Source organism: Acanthopagrus latus, chromosome 6, assembly GCF_904848185.1.
Source record: "Acanthopagrus latus isolate v.2019 chromosome 6, fAcaLat1.1, whole genome shotgun sequence".
NCBI lineage: Eukaryota > Metazoa > Chordata > Actinopteri > Spariformes > Sparidae > Acanthopagrus > Acanthopagrus latus.
Window position 1 is genome coordinate 25,174,344 of NC_051044.1, and position 19,234 is coordinate 25,193,577.

General features: G+C 41.1%; 1 protein-coding gene across 2 annotated transcripts in view; it reads left to right on the forward strand.

Moving 5' to 3' along the window:
• Positions 1-19,027, forward strand: part of dnah1 (dynein, axonemal, heavy chain 1) — a 40,993-nt gene extending 21,966 nt beyond the window's left edge. For both annotated transcript variants that reach the window (XM_037101842.1, XM_037101844.1), the window contains exons 37-78: positions 74-251; positions 342-536; positions 630-749; positions 1,102-1,260; positions 1,373-1,474; positions 1,564-1,704; positions 1,874-2,034; positions 2,111-2,268; positions 2,464-2,637; positions 2,994-3,172; positions 3,363-3,593; positions 3,712-3,908; positions 4,349-4,484; positions 4,683-4,891; positions 5,031-5,202; positions 5,343-5,534; positions 5,634-5,744; positions 5,951-6,136; positions 6,224-6,415; positions 6,523-6,690; positions 6,804-6,995; positions 8,593-8,724; positions 9,113-9,238; positions 9,388-9,507; positions 9,859-10,008; positions 10,101-10,252; positions 10,384-10,609; positions 10,730-10,925; positions 11,065-11,216; positions 11,322-11,518; positions 11,616-11,760; positions 12,025-12,183; positions 12,821-12,952; positions 13,084-13,254; positions 13,397-13,576; positions 13,917-14,093; positions 14,497-14,667; positions 14,856-14,986; positions 16,037-16,181; positions 16,692-16,898; positions 17,054-17,288; positions 18,736-19,027. In XM_037101842.1, coding sequence (XP_036957737.1) covers positions 74-251; positions 342-536; positions 630-749; positions 1,102-1,260; positions 1,373-1,474; positions 1,564-1,704; positions 1,874-2,034; positions 2,111-2,268; positions 2,464-2,637; positions 2,994-3,172; positions 3,363-3,593; positions 3,712-3,908; positions 4,349-4,484; positions 4,683-4,891; positions 5,031-5,202; positions 5,343-5,534; positions 5,634-5,744; positions 5,951-6,136; positions 6,224-6,415; positions 6,523-6,690; positions 6,804-6,995; positions 8,593-8,724; positions 9,113-9,238; positions 9,388-9,507; positions 9,859-10,008; positions 10,101-10,252; positions 10,384-10,609; positions 10,730-10,925; positions 11,065-11,216; positions 11,322-11,518; positions 11,616-11,760; positions 12,025-12,183; positions 12,821-12,952; positions 13,084-13,254; positions 13,397-13,576; positions 13,917-14,093; positions 14,497-14,667; positions 14,856-14,986; positions 16,037-16,181; positions 16,692-16,898; positions 17,054-17,288; positions 18,736-18,857 — 6,979 coding nt within the window. In that variant the 3' untranslated portion in view covers positions 18,858-19,027. The remainder of the gene's footprint in view (positions 1-73; positions 252-341; positions 537-629; positions 750-1,101; positions 1,261-1,372; positions 1,475-1,563; positions 1,705-1,873; positions 2,035-2,110; positions 2,269-2,463; positions 2,638-2,993; positions 3,173-3,362; positions 3,594-3,711; positions 3,909-4,348; positions 4,485-4,682; positions 4,892-5,030; positions 5,203-5,342; positions 5,535-5,633; positions 5,745-5,950; positions 6,137-6,223; positions 6,416-6,522; positions 6,691-6,803; positions 6,996-8,592; positions 8,725-9,112; positions 9,239-9,387; positions 9,508-9,858; positions 10,009-10,100; positions 10,253-10,383; positions 10,610-10,729; positions 10,926-11,064; positions 11,217-11,321; positions 11,519-11,615; positions 11,761-12,024; positions 12,184-12,820; positions 12,953-13,083; positions 13,255-13,396; positions 13,577-13,916; positions 14,094-14,496; positions 14,668-14,855; positions 14,987-16,036; positions 16,182-16,691; positions 16,899-17,053; positions 17,289-18,735) is intronic.
• Positions 19,028-19,234: the final 207 nt, after the last annotated feature.

The following is a 19,234-nucleotide window of genomic DNA, read 5'->3' on the forward strand; positions in this document are numbered from 1 at the left end:
GATTTGTTCTACACACACTAGAGAGCGAGTCAGACTCATACTATACACTCAAAGTTTTTCTCTGACCCAACAGGACAGATGGTATCCTCCCATCTCTTATTCGCGGAGGTGCAGCATCCATGGAAAAAGAGAAAAATTGGTACATGTTTGATGGGCCCGTTGATGCTGTATGGACTGAGAACATGAACACTTTGCTTGATGACAACAAGAAACTGTGCCTCAGCTCTGGGGAAATCATTAAGCTCACTGATGTAAGCTTGAGTTTTCATGGTTTTAATTCTTGTCTCTTTGTCGTCCTCTGTCCTATGTGCATTCAGAGGTTTTGTGTCTTCTTCCTGCAGGCGATGACCATGATGTTTGAGGTGCAAGACTTGGCGATGGCCTCTCCTGCCACAGTGTCACGCTGCGGGATAGTCTACCTGGAGCCCAGTATTCTGGGCCTCGTCCCTTTTACAGAATGCTGGCTAAAGCGGGTCCCTGAAGCCCTGAAACCATACACGGAGCAGCTTGACTCCCTGTTTGCCAGGTTCCTGCAGGTGAGACACAACGGAGAAAGACCAGCAGGATTAGATTATGATATTGTAAAGAATGTACTGCCTTTGTTTTTATTTTGTTGTGCTTTTACACAGGATTCTATCACATTTGTGCGCACATCAGTAAAGGAGGTCATCACATCCCTGGACAGCAACCTCACCTGCAGTCTGCTAAAACTTATGGACTGCTTCTTCAGTCCTTTTGACACTAAAGAGGTGTGTGCAGCTTCTCTGTGTTTGAAAGAATCTCAAAAATTAATGCCTGGATTTTTGTGCAACTATGCTGGTTTTAGCTGTTAAATCTGCATTGTTAAATATGTTGACTTTATTCAGAAAAACAAAATAAAAAATGTTAATTGTGATAGTAATTGTAAGATTGCTGGTTTGAATCCTGGCTCGAAGTGTCTTTGAGCAAGATACTGAGCCGCAGCTCCTGATGAGCAGTATGAATGTGTGTGTGAATGTGAAAAGTATTTATTGTAAGGTGGTTTGAGCAGTTAGTAGACTGGAGAAGCGCTCTAAAAATGCAAGACTATTTATCCCTCAACAATACTTTACCATTTTATAGGATGAGAGGCCACCGCCACAGAAGAAACTGGACCGGATAAAGGAGCTGATCGAGCCCTGGTTTATTTTCTCCCTGGTGTGGAGTGTAGGAGCCACAGGAGATGCAGCCAGCTGTAAGCGCTTCAGTGCCTGGCTCAAGAACAAGATGGCAGAAGAAAAGGTAATATCATCATCTCTCCTTCTCGCATCCAAACACCAAAATATGTCCAATGTGATTTGTATTGACAGCTGGATTATTTCTTGACAGTTAATTAAATGCATTTGTCCTTCAGATTCACTTATGTTTTCCAGAGGAGGCCCTGGTGTATGACTATAGGCTTGATGATGCAGGGATTTGTAACTTTGAGGATGATGATGAAGATGAGGAAAGAAAAGTAATTATATCATACAGATATTTCATGCAGCCAAGACCATCAGATGCATTTCTGCTTTTCTCTCAATCATCATTTTGTATGCTCTCTAGGTCCAGTGGGTCAGCTGGATGAAATCTGCAAAGAGTGTTGTGATCACCCCCGAGACAAATTATGCTGACATCATTGTTCCCACTGCTGACACAGTGAGAATGTCATTCCTCATGGATATGCTTTTGACCAACAAAAAACCTGTGAGTGCTTTGATTGCAGTTGAATTCACAAATGTCCACAAATACTTTGGTTTGAATAAAAGTTAAAAAGATGTCCAAATAGTATCACTTGTCCGTAAAACATTTTATACTGAAGCACTTACTCTTTAGGCTTGAAAATGAATGATTTATAATTGTGTGTGTGATCCAGGTGCTGTGTATTGGTCCAGCTGGCACAGGGAAAACGCTGACCATGTCAAACAAGCTGCTTAAGAACATGCCCACAGAATACATCACACACTTCCTCATGTTCTCTGCCCACACATCAGCCAACCAGACTCAAGATTACATTGACAGTAAACTAGAAAAAAGGTATGCATGCTTTATAATGTAGCTTCACATTATTTATGTTTGACTCTGAGTCATGCTGCATGTGCCTTTGTGTCAGGCGGAAAGTTGTGTTTGGACCCCCGGTAAGGAAGCATTTCATCTTCTTCATTGATGACCTGAACATGCCCATGTTGGAGACCTATGGTGCTCAGCCTCCTATTGAACTGCTGAGGCAGTGGCTGGACCATGGAGGCTGGTATGACAGGAAACAGATAGGTGAGAGTACTGCAGGCATAGGGCTAGATTATTATATTATTATTATATAGAGAGTGTTTCTTGATGCCTACAATATTACCGTTGATGTTAATGTGCCTGTTTGAATACCTCAATTTGGGACTTTTTATTTTCATAAATTGCAAAACATTTAATTAGATTGAGTTTCTCTTTTGTTTTCCTGTCCTTTCTCCACAGGGGCATTCAAGCACATTGTGGACATCAATTTTGCCTGTGCCATGGGACCTCCAGGTGGAGGACGGAACCCCATCACCCAGCGCTTCACGCGCCACTTTAACTTACTGTCCTTCACTGAAATGGAGGATGCCAACAAGAAAACGATTTTCTCCACCATTCTGGGCAGCTGGATGGGTGAGTCTCGGACAGGTGTTAAAGAGTACAGAATACTTACATGAGCTTCTGAAAATAAAAAACTTGTCTTAGTAAAGGGAACCAGGAAGTAAGTCAGGGCCACAGGGAAACAGTAGAAAAAGAGTGCAACGTGTGAAAAATAAATAGCATTAGTATGACTTAGTATGGCTTGTATGATATAAAAAGATAAAAAACACATCTGAATAATTCATAGAGCACATTGAAAAACAAAAGCTGTTGACCAAAGGTTGTGGAAGTGTCTTCTGATTAAACATTGGCTTATTGATTAGAGTTTCATATTAATTTCATGTTTTAATGTTATCACTTCTCTCCTTTATCCTACTCTTTTTCATTAGGACCTGTGCCAGCTATCCAGCCACTGAATGAGTCTCTTGTAGACGCTTCTGTCCGAGTCTACGCTACCATCACCTCCCAGCTTCTCCCAACTCCAGCCAAGTGCCATTACACCTTCAACCTCAGAGACTTGTCAAAAGTCTTTCAGGGCATGCTCACGGCAGAGGCTGGAGTGATAGAGGTAAAATCAAATTAATTTGACATAATCACATAATTTTGCAATCAGTGCTGCTATGACATAACTGCAGAAATATTACGGGACATCCAGAATAATCATGTCTTGAATTCAAACTACCAAGAAATGTTAGAGGGCTTAAAAGACACGCCTCAAAATCCCCAGTATGAAAGTCCTGTTACCTCTGTAAATTTAGGACAAATTGCAGCTGCTGCAGCTGTGGTACCATGAAAGCTGCCGGGTTTTCCAGGACCGCCTGGTGTGTGCGGAGGACAGGAACTGGTTTAACAGTCTCCTGAAGGACTGCATTAAAGACTTTGACTGCAGCTTTGAAGAGGTTGTACCCTGCCAACCTGTTTTGTATGGAGATTTCATGATTCCTGAGGCACAACACAAAGTCTACACATTTATACAAGACATTGAAAAGGTGAGTGGTACAGTAAGTGTTTTGATGCTAAACAGATGAATTTGTTTTTTCTACTTTACAACATAAGAAGGTAACTGAGAATTGAAACCATTTTTTACCCCTGAATTATATCATCTAGTTGGAGAAAATTATGGAGGAATACATGGAAGACTACAATGAGAGAAGTACCACCAAGATGAAGCTGGTGCTCTTCATGGATGCCATTGAGCATGTTTGCCGTATCAGTCGCATCCTGCGCCAGCCCCTAGGCAATGCCCTGCTCCTGGGAGTGGGTGGGAGCGGGCGCCAGTCGCTCACTAAGCTGGCCTCACATATGTGAGATTCCCATAAATAAGTTGTTTTTTTTTATCTCCAAATATTTTTTAAAGCATCTACCTGTTGGGATCTGCATGTTTTCAAAAAAATATTGTGTTACTGCTGACCTTTTTCCAAAGTATACACAATTTTTAAAAAATGTCCTACTTTAAAGGCAGCAGGTTTTTTCCATTCATTTCAGCACCTAAAAAAAAATCATACTGAGACACGTTAGTTCTACAAACTACAAACAGGGACTGTATAAAGGATAAATATATATATATATATATATATATATATATATATATATATATATATATATATATATATATATATATATATATATATATATATATATACATACACATACATGATTGTTGTGCTGGAACATGCAGGAACATCAGTCAGGCCCCTTTAGTATCTTGTGACTTGGTCCTCATCATGCCTTTGTTCATGTCTAGGTCAGACCACGAGTGCTTCCAGATTGACCTGGCTAAGAACTATGGTCAGACAGAGTGGAGAGAAGATATCAAAACCATTATGCTAAAGGCTGGCCTTCAGGACAAGCAGATCACCTTCCTCTTTGTAGACACACAGGTATCAATAGTGTTGTCTTATAACCTAGTACAGTATACTCTGTGTGTGATCATCACTGGAATAATGTTTTACTGCTGGTACTTATTTTAAGACAATTTGAATAAGAGTATAAACAAGGAAGCGAAGTGATCTTAAGTATTTACGTTTAAAATAATAAGGAAGCATTTTACACATTAGTACCTTCATTTAATCCTCCAGATTAAGAGTGAGTCATTCCTGGAGGATATCAACAACATTTTGAACTCTGGGGATGTCCCCAACCTGTATGCAACGGACGAGCAGGAGCGTATCATGGCAACCATGAAGCCTGTGGTGCAAGACCTGGGCCAGCAGCCAACTAAAGCCAACCTTATGGCTGCCTACATCAGGCGGGTCCGCAGCAACATCCACACTGTACTCTGCATGAGGTCAGCAACTGTACATGATGACATTGTAAAAAGACAAATTAAAAGACGTGGATGAAGCTACTTCTTTCACCTTTTATTTTTAGCCTATTTTCTCCCTTTCAACTACTCACACCAACCCTCTTAATTTATTCCTTCACAGTCCCATCGGTGAGATATTCCGTGCGCGACTAAGGCAGTTTCCCTCGCTGGTGACATGTTGCACCATAGACTGGTTCAACGCTTGGCCAGAGGAGGCTCTACAGGCTGTGGCCACATCATTTCTTAATGAGCTGCCTGAGGTTGAAGCCGGCCCCACAGCCATGAAGGGACTGGTGAGGATGATGTCTGTTTTTGTGCGTCAATGAGCATTAACAGTATTAATGTTTAAAAATTAAAAATACAATAATCAAAAATCTAAAACTCATTAAGATTGTTAAGCAAAATTTCTCCTTAATCGCATTTCCTTTTCTAGACGCTGATGTGTGTGAGGATCCATCAGACGGTCGCCAAGAAGTGTGAACAGTGCCTGGCTGAGCTTTCTCGACACAACTATGTCACACCCCAGAGCTACCTGGAACTGCTCAAAGTCTTCTCAGATCTCACTAGACGCAAGAAGCAAGAACTTTGTAGCGCTCGCCACCGCGTGAAGACTGGCCTGGACAAGGCAAATCTCTGGACTGGAAAAAAGAATCAAAGAAATTAAATTGTGCATATAATTCATTTGCACACTTATATAACCATCTGCTCTTCTGTGATCCTCTAGATTTTCAGCGCAGCAGATGATGTAAGGAAGATGCAGGAGGAGCTTGAGGCGATGAGGGCTCTTTTGGAGGAGGCTGCTAAGGACTCTGAATTCACTATGGAGACAATCAAAGTAAGTAGAATGATACATTGTAAAGTATGACTCTGACTTTGCTTTACACTGATATGCCTTGTATTTAGCATTCTTATTTTAGTTTACAGATGTTGATATTTGATATGCTGATATAAATCAATACAAAAATAGGGAAACAAAAATGATTGTCCCATATATATACCAGCTTGTAACCTATGGACCTTGGTTTACACTTGTGTTGCTAGAAACAGACAGTGGTTGCAGAGGAGACGCGGAAGTCTGTGCAGGCAGAGGAAGCCAAAGCTTCAGGGAGAGCCCGTTTTGTAGGAGCCATCGCAGCAGACACCCAGAGAGACTTGGGTGAGGCTCTGCCAGCATTGGATGCTGCCCTCGCCAGCCTCAAGTCACTCCACAAGAATAATGTCACTGAGGTCAGGGATTCTGATAATGATTGGGTAAAATCTCCTTCAAATGGTCCTCCTACATTGTTCATTTTCTTCAGTCGTTTTTTTCCATAGGTGAGAGGCATGCAGCAACCACCGCATGGGGTGCAGCTTGTTATTGAGGCAGTTTGCATTATGAAAGGCATCAAGCCCAAAAAGATACCAGGAGAGAAGCCTGACACTGAGGTCGATGACTACTGGGAACGTGGTATGAATCTGCTACAAGATCCTGGCAAATTTCTGGAGAGCCTCTTCAAGTATGATAAGGTAGAGCACATATCTAATAGATTAACTGCTGTATCATTATATGTATAATGTGAAATGTATGTTGTCATTGAGATTTGAGTTCAAGTTCTCACTAACCATTTCTGCAGGACAACATCCCAGATAATGTGATCAGTTCAGTCCAGCCCTACATAGATAATGAGGAATTCCAGCCAGCCGCCATTGCCAAGGTTTCGAAAGCCTGTGCTTCCATTTGCCAGTGGGTGCGAGCCATGCATGTATATCACTTTGTGGCCAAGGCTGTGGAGCCTAAAAGGGTAAAAAGTCCAAATTTGAATTGTCCTGATTATCCATGTAAGACAGGAATGCACCTAGATGTTTTTTTTTGTTTTTTTTAAACCAAACATTAAAAATGTAAACATTTGTACAGCAAGCCCTCCAGGAGGCCCAGAAGGACTTAGAGGTGACTGAACGCATCCTGGATGATGCCAAAGAGCAGCTGGCAGCAATGGAGAGTGGCAGAGCCACGTTGCAGGCCAAGTTCCATGAGTGTGTGGCTAAGAAAGAAGAGCTGGATAAAAAGTATCAACTGTGTGAGGCCCGCCTCATCCAAACAGAGAAGGTCAGAAGGAGGCATAAGATAAAACAAAACAATACTGCATTGATCTCCAGGGGAAAGTAAACAGAAAAGAGAGTTTGGAGTGTGTTACGCGAAATCAGTTTGTATACAATGTGTTCAGACAGTATTCAGACCCCTCCTTTTTTTCAGATTTTGTTATGTCGCAGCCTTATCCTAAAATCGTTAAATTATTTTTTTCCCATCATCAATCTAAAGTCAATACACTATAATGTCAAAGCGGAAACAGCAAATGGATTAAAAAGGAAAAACTGAAATATTACATTGACTAAGTATTCAGACCCTTTACTTACTACTTAGTTAAAGCACATTTGGTAGCCATTACAGCATCAAGTCTTCTTGGATATTACGCAACAAGCCTTCGCACACCTGCACTTTGGGATTTTCTGCCATTCTTCTCTGAAGATACTATCAAACTCAGGTTGGATGGTTACTGCCAGTGGACAGCCATTTTCAGGTGTCTCAAGTCAGGGCTCTGGCTGGGCCACTCAAGGACATTCACAGAGTTAAGCCACAGTCCCTCAGCCACAGCTGTGTTGTCTTGGCTGTGTGCTCAGGGTCGTTGTGAGTGCTCTGGACCAGGTTTTCATTAAGGATATCTCTGGACTTTGACCAGTCCCCAAGTCCCTGTCGCTGATAAACCCACGATGCTGCCACGACTATGCTTCACAGTTGGCATGGTATTGGGCAGGTGATGAGCAGTGCCTGTTTCCTACAGACATGATGCTTAGAATAGAGGCCAAACAGTTCGATCTTGGTTTCATCAGACTAGTGGATGTTGTTGACTTTTTAATTTCTCCCCTAGTTGCTCAGTTTGGCCGGATGGACAGCTCTGGGAATAGTGCTGATAAATATGGTGGAGACCACTGTGCACAGCAGAAATCTTATTCTAGCCTTCCCCAGATCTGTGCCTCCACACAGTCCTGTAAACACTACAAGGAAGTTCCCTCGACTTCATGGCTTGATTTTATCTCTGATGTGCACTGTCAGCTGTGAGACCTTATATAGACAGGTGTGTGCCTTCAGACAAGGTAGAGAAACATCTCAAATATGATGAAGCGACATGGGTGCGTGTGAGCTAAATTTTAAGTCATAACAAAGGGTCTGAATACTTATGTCAGTGTGATACATCTTGAACTTTTCTTTAATGTCTTTGTTATTGTGGTGTATTGAGTTTAGATTGATGAGGGGAAGAGGAATAATAATTTACTAAATAAATTAAACAATTTCTGCATAAAGCTACAACAAAAAAATGTAATGTAATGCAATGTAAATGTAGTGTTTATGCCAAACCAGTAATGCAAAAGTACATTATAACTGACACAAATGCAGATGTGTATGCATGGCTAATGAATATAATCAGGAATTAAGTGCAAATAGAATAATGTAATACTCATATAATATGAACAATACATCTTAAAAAACTTTATAACATATGACATACTCGCTCATGTAATACATATATAATGTCATATAAATATATACTATATAAGCAGTGTCTTATGCAGTGTAATGTCTATGTGAATACTAATTTATTTAAATCTTGATAGTAATGTCTTGATGATGGATTGGTGTTCCCCAGCTTATAGGCGAACTGGCAGATGAGAAGGTGCGTTGGAAGGAAACAGTGCAACATCTGGATTACATGATCAATAATGTGGCGGGCGATGTGCTTCTGTCTGCAGCATATGTAGCATACCTGGGACCTTTCACTGTAAGTCTGTCATAGCTCAGTAAGTGCATGAGTGTGAATACACAATATGAATTTGCAGTTCCCATAATTTATTGCATATACACATATTTTCCCATGAAAATAGGACGTATTTTAAAGATTCAATATTGTTATGCTCTCCTGGTGGAAAGTTTTCAGCCTCTGTTTTGGTTATTCCAGATGACTCTACTTAAAATCAGACTGTTTACAATCATTGAATTTGAACATGATGGTTAATTAACGATACATAATTGTTGGCAAAACCCAAATCTTTAGTAGGTGTGTCACTGTATGTTTGTGTTTTTTCACCCTTAAACCTATATGTGCTGATCTGGTCTGCAGCATGATTGTATGATTTGCATGAAGGCCTATTGTTATTTTTTTTTCTTAGGGAGAGTACAGGACAGCCATGGCAGAGGAGTGGCTTCATTGTTTCAAAGAGCTAAATGTTCCACACACTGACAAACCCAACCTTATCAACACCCTCGGAGATCCAGTCAAGATCCACTCCTGGCAGGTCAGAAGTAACCTGTGATCAGCTTCTTAAAACAAATTGTTTGAACTGTTGATAGTCAGAACTAAAGCTTGACTTAGTTTTTCTATACTTTTTCGGGTTAACTTTAGTACCATTATTGGCATCATTCTTTGTCATTCCTGTGTCCACAGGTATCAGGTTTGCCGAAAGATAACCTGTCAGTGGAGAATGGTGTGATTGCTCAGTACTCTTTGCGCTGGGCTCTCTTTATTGATCCTGAGGGACAAGCCAACACATGGATCAAAAACATGGTGAGGACACTTTTCTGTGTGCTGATCCGACCATAACTGCAGAGGGTGCCGGTGAGACAAAAATATATGAAAAGAGGCCATGTCAAGATTTTAATTAACCTCTTCACATCAGATGTATAGCTCTTACTTATACTTTAGTTACCAGTTTCAAAAGTTGACATAGCAGACATTCATATTTTATTCATATTGCTGAACTAAGTTCAACACATACCCATACCTTGCTTTGGCTTTGTGACAAACAGTGGACATGTCTTATCCCATGGCACTATCAACTCCTCTGTAAAGCGTCTAAGTGTCTGTAGCTATATTTGATTCATTACTCACTCATATCTGCTTCCTGTTGTCACCCAGGAGCGGGACAATGGACTGGAGGCTATGAAGCTAAATGATCAAAACTTCCACCGCAGCCTTGAGAACGCCATTATCTTTGGTAAACCCTGCCTCTTGGAAAATGCAGGAGAGGATTTAGATCCTGCTCTAGAACCCATCTTGTTGCAACAGGTGATAACAAGCACACACACACACACATTTATTACAAAAAGACATCAAGCATCACAAACATCAGCAATTAATTTACACCTTTTTGCCCTTAGACATTCAGGCAACAAGGCAGCACTGGGCTGAAGCAATACATCCCTTACCATGAAGGCTTTAAGTTGTACATCACTACCAAACTGCCGAACCCACACTACTCACCAGAGGTCTCCACCAAAGTCACACTAATAAACTTCACCCTGTCACCAAGGTAACACATTTTAAACAGGTAAAACTGGTTGTTACTGTGTACCAGATAGAATCAATCAAGGTGAAGAACTTGCTCTGATTACATTTTTTTCTGGTTATGTTTGCTTAAATGTGCATTTTGTGCATTCCTAGTGGCCTAGAGGACCAGTTGCTGGGCCAGTTGGTGGCTAAAGAACGTCCAGATCTGGAGGAGGCTAAGAACCAGCTGATCATCAGCAACGCCAAGATGAGACAAGAGCTGAAAGTAATTGAGGATGAGATCTTGTTCCGACTCAGCTCCACAGAGGGGAACCCTGTGGACCACGAGGAGATCATTCAAGTGTTGAAGGCTTCTAAGACCAAGGCTGCAGAGATCAAGGTGGGAGTGCTATTATTGTTAATATCATAAATGGCCTAACATGATGTTCATAATTATACATTGTGTCATGAGACTATTGTTGGATTTTCTACTAACGTAAGGTTGTGTATTTACTATCAGAGCAAAGTGATGGAAACAGAGCAGACAGAGAAGAACATCAACGCCACACGTATCGTGTATGTTCCTGTGGCTGTGCACACACAGATCCTCTTCTTTTGTGTAGCCGAACTGTCAAATGTTGACCCCATGTACCAGTACTCCCTGGAATGGTTCCTTGGTATCTTCATTGCTGGCATCACCAACTCTGAGAAAGCAGGTAGGAAAACATTCCACATGAAAGCTTATACACAAAGTATTGCCCGTGCAGATGGAATAACAATTTAGACTGTTTTATGACATAATAACCAGATGCTGAAAATACTCTTCTGCTTCCATTCACTTTTTCTGCCTCACAGACACAGTGGAGAGGAGAATCGCCAACATTAATGAGTTTTTCACCTTCAGCCTATATAGCAACGTGTGCCTCAGCTTGTTTGAGAAGCACAAACTCATGTTTGCCTTCTTCCTGTGTGCTCGCATCATGATGAATGAGAACAAAATTGATATGGTGAGCAACACAGGACTTTGAAGTCCATCCCTCCTCTCTTTAGTTTTCTGCACAAAGTTAAGTTCTTCGGGGTATGATGAAATTTATGTTGTGTCTTTGTGGCAGGCTGAGTGGCGCTTCCTGCTATCTGGAGGGATGATCATCCAAGAGCTGTCAAACCCAGCAGTGAGCTGGCTGCCTGAGCGTGCCTGGCAGGAGATCCAGGGCCTCAGCGCTCTGGACAACTTCAGCAACTTGGCAGAGAGCTTCACCGAACATCTGCAGGATTTCAAAAGAATCTTTGACAGCAACCAGCCTCACAGGCACGCATCTATGACCAATGTGTGAAAATAACTTTCTTCATTTGTACTGTGTGTAAGCCATCAATAACAAGGTGTGTATATGTATGTTTGCCTATAGGGAGCTCCTCCCAGGAGACTGGGACACAAAGCTGGACTCATTCCAGAAGCTGCTGGTTCTGCGCTGCTTGAAGACTGATTGTCTCATTCAAGGCCTGCAGGAGTTTGTGTCAGCTCAGCTGGGTCAGCGCTTCATAGAACCTCAGGTAGCGTCCTCTTGTATTAATGCTGATGTTAAAGCTTATATGTAGGTTGCGACACTGTAGTTAGGAGTATGGTAACATTACCATGGCAATAATGATTCGGTTTGTTTTGGCTGGGTCACTGCAGCAATACAAACATTGTTTAATGAATACAAAATTAACCACCCTAAGCTGAAAACAATTCCTGGTTGTTTGCTCTACTGTACAGTGTGTGACGGCAGTGGTCTTGAATTGTCACGCCTTCTTTTTCCATATCTCCCTTGTCAGACGTCAGACCTGTCCGTGGTTTTCAAGGAGTCCTCCCCCCGCACCCCCCTCATCTACATCATGTCCCCTGGCGCTGACCCTGCTGCTGACCTCTACAAGTTTGCTGACGTTATGCAGTTCTCCAAGAAAATTTGTGCCATCTCTCTGGGCCAAGGCCAGGTCAGGGCCGGGGGGATGTTTGGGAACTCTGTCTCAATCTTTCTGTCTGACTCTGGAGAAAAGCCACTGCAAATCACTGTCTCACAGAACCAGGCCATTCTCATTTGTCTCGTTAAGAATGGCCACCTCTGTGAGAATTGTTTTCTCTTTTTCTGACCGTGGGCAAGGACAATGTTACTAAACCACAATCATAGATGCTAGATTCCAGGACACTGTAAATTACTTCAGAAAACAATCACATTAACATCATGTGCAGGTTTTATGATAAATGCCGTCTCATCCTCCATAAACCTAAAGCCCAGTGGCAAATCAAACGTTTCTCCCAGCAACACACTCCCCCTGTGGCTGTTCAGTAAGTGTTAGCGTGTGTTTATCACATTACTTGTAATAAAGGAGTTAGAATCCTGGCTCCTGCTGAGCTGTTGCGTCAACCCTGTCCTCAATTTATGTCTACACTGAACTCAGTGCTCTTGAGCCTTCCTGATAGACTCCTAGAATGTCAAACTGGCTTGAGGAAGATGTCACATATCCCAAAGTATTAATTATATTTATTGCTCCATAAATATGGATCAAACTTCCTGGAAACGTGGATGTTGTCTCTTAAATTAAAGCCTCATGTTACATCTGTGTGATTCAGGGCCCCCGGGCTGAGACCATGATGCACACTGCCATGGAAAAAGGGCAGTGGGTCCTTCTCCAGAACTGTCACCTGGCACCCAGCTGGATGCCTGCCCTGGAGATACTCATTGAGAAAATCGACCCAGTAAAGGTCAGCACATATGCTTACACGTATTGTACACTGTTGTGGTATTGTACTGTATGTTGACAGGCCTTTCATTGACTTTTAAATTACTTTCTAAACTGTCCACTGGCACCACATATTTCATAACCCATAAACAGGTGCACAAGGACTTCCGTCTGTGGTTAACCAGTCTCCCCAGCAACAAGTTCCCAGTCTCCATTCTCCAAAATGGGTCAAAGATGACCCTCGAGCCTCCCAGAGGAATCAAGGCCAATCTACAGAAAACCTACCTCAGGCTCACAGATGATTTCATCTGCTCTTCCACCAAGGTCTGCCTTGTCTTCCCTCACCATCCGGCTTATCCTATTTATCTTCTTACACTTTTAATGAAAACAGCTGCCTTTTTGTTTTTGAGGACATCTTTTCTATCTACTTTTATCTCCAATGCATCCTTTCCTCTCTACTCTCCAGATGTCACACTTCAAGTCTTTGCTCCTGTCTCTGTGCCTTTTCCATGGAATTGCTCTGGAGCGAAGGAAGTTTGGCCCACTGGGCTTTAATATTCCCTATGAGTTCACCGATGGGGACCTGAACATCTGCATCAGCCAACTCAAAATGTTCCTGGAGGAGTACCAGGACATCCCATACAAGGTGGGGGAGAGATGGCTTCTGTCTATATATGCCTACCTGTAGGGAACACAGTTCCAAAGCTGCATCGTTTTCATTTTCTTTCTTGTTTTGTTTGTGTCTTGCTGTCCTTTCTCCCCTTTCTGTTTTTACCATTACTGATTCTGTTCCTAGCTTTCCTAACTTGTCATGCATAACCAATAACCATTGCTCAGCCTTTTTTGCTATTGTGAAACGTTTTCCATAACTGTGGATATAGGCCAACAAGACCTTTAGTAAATGACACATTTTCTTCCTCAGCCAATGTGTGTGTGTTTTTGCGGGTTCATCTGTCTGTCTCCCTTTGTGTCCTCCACCTGTCCAGGTGCTTAAATACACTGCAGGGGAGATAAATTATGGCGGCCGTGTGACAGATGATTGGGACAGACGCTGTCTGCTCAGTGTGCTGGAGGATTTCTACTGTCACGCTGTGCTTATTGATGATCATGTCTATTCTTCGTCTGGAGTCTACAGGCAGATAGACACAAGTCTGGACATCAAGGTTAGATAAACTCAGGCACATTCAAGAGATCATGATCAGAGTTGTGGATTCGATTTAACCCTCAATGAGCTGGTGCACTCCAAAACTGCATATATTTATGGCCATCTATGGAACATTACATGATTCTTTGTAAAACTAAAATTGGAAGATTTTTTTTATAAGTGAAAATAGTCATGTACAATATATATTAATTGCTTTAAAGGCTCATTTCACAAATACATCAGAATCATTCAAATATAAAGCAGCTAATAGAGGAGTAAAGTTGATTAGTCAGAGAACCGAGCAAGTTAAAAGGTCACAGGATACAGGACTGCTACATTTGAGCTGCTGTCAAACTAACTAACGACAGTTGGTATAAGTGCGTGTCTGTGTGACCTGTTTGTCATGAATATTCTGACCCTAGGGTTACTTGGAATACATTCATGGTTTGCCCATCAATGATACACCTGAGATCTTCGGTCTCCATGACAACGCTAACATCAGCTCTGCCCAGAGTGAGACCTTCGCTCTGCTGGGGGCCTTGACGTGTCTGCAGCCTCAAGTTGCAACGGCTGGGGGCAAAACCCTGGATGAGGTAAAAATATCTGTATATTTTCTTTACTCTTCTGTTTTTTGTACTACTATCATATTATAGTTTGTATACTACAGTTATTTAATACAAACATAACTGGCTTTCAGTACCTATCAATACCTTTGCTAAATGTATGGACTTTTTTAAACACTTTGTGTTTAATCGGAGATGTGCCTCTTCCTGTATTGCAGACGGTGGAGGAGACAGTGAAGGGCATCGCTGAGAAGATTCCTCCACCTTTCAGTGCTCAAGATGTGATGGAAAAGTACCCGGTCCTCTATGAAGAGTCCATGAACACAGTGCTCATCCAGGAGGTCATCAGGTAACAAAACAAGCTTTAGATAACATCACGAACCACACTGCAGATCTCCTTCATATAATAACACACGTCATCTGGACGACTCCCAGTTACTCACATAAGCAAATTATGCTATCTTTATCTTTTGCGTGAGAGTTTGGTATTTCTTCAACATCAGAGAAAGAAACTGCCATCTGTGCTGTACTGAAATTATGTCTGACAGTATTTAGCTCACCTAACTTTTGAGGTAAAAAATAATAATTAAATGTGTAACCCGTAATGTAATGCCTCTATTTGAGTCCAGAAGCTAAAATGTATCCTTAAAAGTCACGGCCAGTAACCATATTATTACACAGCTTTGTGCTCATACTATAATTTCAACAACTTTTTTATGCAGTTGTGTGTGAGCTACAGTAGATTGTGATGTCAGCAGCTTGTCCAGGCCAGAAATCCCTGATGTTATTTTTGCTGTCAACAGTACTATCAGCTCTTTGCAAATCTGTTATTTCCTTTTCGTACCTGGGCAAGAAAAATATTTTCTTTTTTTTTCTTCTTCAGGTGTTGTTGTCCTTGTGTTATAAACAACTTTTTTGGTGGCTAACATTTGTTTGTTGTGCATCTGAATGTATTTAGATCAAGTATTGCATACATTATGTCCTTGAGCTAGTTGAGGAATTATTTTTGCTTTTACAAACTCCATCAAAGATTTTGAAGAATTTGTATTACTCGTTTAGATTTTTAACAAAACCTAAAAGCTATTTAGGTTAGCATTATTATTAGTCAACTTGAAGTTACATTAGGCTGTAACAATGGGTTTGGAAATTAATTTCACTAATTAGAGTGAGGGCCCTCAGTAAATAATGTCAAATTTGACTGTTTTACTTTCCTTGATGACTTCGAATTACTATGTATTTATGTTTGCACACATTAATAAATAAACCTGGATGATGCACTTGTTCTTGTGACAGTTTAAACGTCATTTAATGGTAGGACACCGTTATGACTGAACTGAGGCGTGTCAATATAAATCATTAGTACTTCACTAATTGTCCTTTGTACCTTTTTGTCTTTCAGATATAATAATTTGTTGGTGGTCATCTCTCAGAGTCTCAGCGATATTGTGAAGGCTCTGAAGGGTTTCCTCCCGATGACATCAGAGCTGGAGCTCATGGCCAACAGCCTGTTCAACAACGCGGTGCCTGATATATGGAAAACCAAGGCAAGACGCACACAACAGTCATTCTCCTTCTCATTCCTTTGAGGGTATCAGTGACAAGTGCACAGGTGGCATGTTACAACCACTGTAAAACATTATGTAGGATAACATACTGAAGAAAAGCCACAAATGGATTCATCACAAAATGTGGCATTAACATTAATTAGTTAACAATTACTGTCTCATATTTGTATACTCTTAAGTACTCTGTAGACAGCTTAGCTCAAAATAAACACACAATAAGCACAATCCTCCATCTTTAAAATGATTGTTGTAAGGTAAAATGCAAACCCCAAATTTCAGTACAGCACACTGCAGTGTGCCTTGAACTGAACTAATATTGTGACGTTATAGCATGAGGCTCTGACATTTGACATATGGGAGTGATTTCAGTGCACAGGACATCAGATGAACTTTTGGTGACATTTCTGTGCTGCTCTAATAAGTCAGTACTCTGCTTTCTAAGAATACATAACTCTGCCTGGCCATGCGTCTCTCTCTCTCTCCCTCCAGGCCTACCCATCTCTGAAGCCTCTGGCCTCCTGGGTGTCAGACCTGCTTCAGAGAATCAATTTTCTGCAGAGATGGATCCATAATGGCATTCCACCTGTCTTCTGGATTAGCGGCTTCTTTTTCCCCCAGGCTTTTCTCACCGGGACCCTACAGAATTACGCCCGTTGCTCTGGCACCTCCATCGACACAATTGAATTTGACTTTAAGGTCAGACAGTAAGCCTGATAGCCTGTGTCATTCTGTTAAAAACAAACTGGTTTTTTTTGTTTTGTTTTTTTTTTGATCAGGTAAATTATCCGTGTGAATATCATCAAGTACAGATGGCTTATACTGACCGTCCTCTCTTTCATAATCCCCCTCAGGTGATAGCAAAGTCAGTGTCAGAGATAACAGAGAAACCAAGTACAGGCTGCTACATCCACGGTCTATTTCTGGAGGGGGCTCGCTGGGATAACGAGGCAGGTCAACTCACTGATTCTAGGCCCAAGGAGCTCTACACAGAAATGGCCGTCATCTGGCTTATCCCCAAACCTAACCGCAAACCTCCGACCTCTGGGGTCTATGTCTGCCCCATTTACAAGACCCTCACACGTGCTGGTACGTACACTCAGTATCTGACTGGATTCAGCTCTATTACATATTAGACAAAATTTGCTTCGTTAGAGATTAATGAAATTAATGAAAAGATTAGAAAACATGTTTTAACCATTATGAGTTATGTTGACATAAAAAAACTCTTGTTGTTTTGTTTAGTTACATAAGAATATACACTATTCAGGAAGTGTTCTTCAGGGAAAATGACAACTCTTGTGGTTCCACGATCTAAGGCCCATACTGAGATAAGCATAGTAAGCTGACTTGAACATATCATTATGAAAAAAATGTTGATTGCACAAGTAAATGGCTATGGTTTAATAACACCAACCGCGTTCAGATCATAAGTCACTTTTGAACCTTACATTTTGTTATTCCACGGCCACACAATTTTCAGTGAAAATGAAGGCTGACAGGTCCAGTCTCCTTATCTACAGTCAGTGTTTTAATAGTATCCAAAAGTCATACATAAGTGAAAGGGAAATTAAGTAGTTTGTGTTAAAAGTAAACTCAACATTAATGAATATAAAAGTAAAAAAAAAAGTAAAAGTCTTAAAGTATCTGATGTGTAAAAAGTAATTTTCTGGCAATAGGTGTACTTCAGTATCAAAAGTACAAGTAAAAGTAAATTATACATAAATATATTAACATGTATGTATATACTGTATACTATGGTTTAAACTAATTATTGGTCTGGACGATTATCCAATCTGATAATCAGCATTTTCCTGATTATCAGAATCAGTTTTCTTTTATTTATGTATTTTAATATGATTGACGATTAGATAAAAATGCACGACTCTGGCTCTGATGCAGCATCCAGTCTGCAAAATAAGTAATTTCTACAGTTGTCAAATAAATGTGATGAGCAAAATTGCAATATTTATCTGGAATGTAGTAGAGTGGAAGTTAAAAGTAGCAGAAAATGGAAATACTCTGATAAAGTACCTAAAATTGTACTTGAGTTTTGTGCTTGAGTAACTGAACTTAGTTACATTCCATTACTGCCTCCAATCAATAAGCAGTTACAAGGAAGTTGAGAGAAACCTCTTGGTTAATGGCTTAGTAGTTGTAGAATATGGTTATGAACAATAATGCCTAATAACGAGCCAGTTTCCCTATAAGTAACAACTATGTATTTGTCCCCTAATCTTAAATGTTACTAATCTCTTTTACTCATGGAAGTGGATTAACTGAAACTTCAGTGTGACTTGGTGTCGGGACGCTCGCTCTTGCATTAGTGTGCATCTCCTTTCGGTGGTTTTATTACTCACCCAAAATAGACTCCAGTCAGTGTCCTGTTTCACGAAGCGTCTGAAAGTGCAGCTCTGTATTTTCCACCCACAGCAGCACGTAGCCAACACCTTGCGCTGGCACGCTGGACACAGCACAGAGACTGGAAAAACACAAACGTGTTCATGTCACTGAAACGCTTTGTGTGCTTTTGTAGGGACTCTGTCTAAGACCGGTCACTCCACCAACTATGTGATCGCCGCGGAGCTGCCCACAGATCGCAGTCAGAGACACTGGATCAAGCGGGGAGTCGCACTCATCTGTGCACTGGATTACTAAACACAGACAAACACTTTTTCATAAACAAGAAAAACACCTGTCTTTATAGTGTATCTTTGTATTACACCCCCACTTTTACAGACCCGTTTTCTGCGCTACTTGTGTCACCAAATAAGACTTCATTGAACCTCTCCTTCTGTCTGTGGAATAAACAGGTTTTCACAATGCCATATTAGTTTGATACTGTCTGGTGGGATTGTTAGTTTAGGGCTGCTTTTTCGGGTGTTTTCAGCATCCATGTCCAAGATTTCTCAAGCTTCTCTACTTTCATCTACCAGCCTTTACTTATCTCCACAGTGCTGAACTGATTATACGTCCTGCTCCTTTAAGGCTCCCACATAGGGCCCGTTGAGAAATATGACTTAACTGTGGGAGGG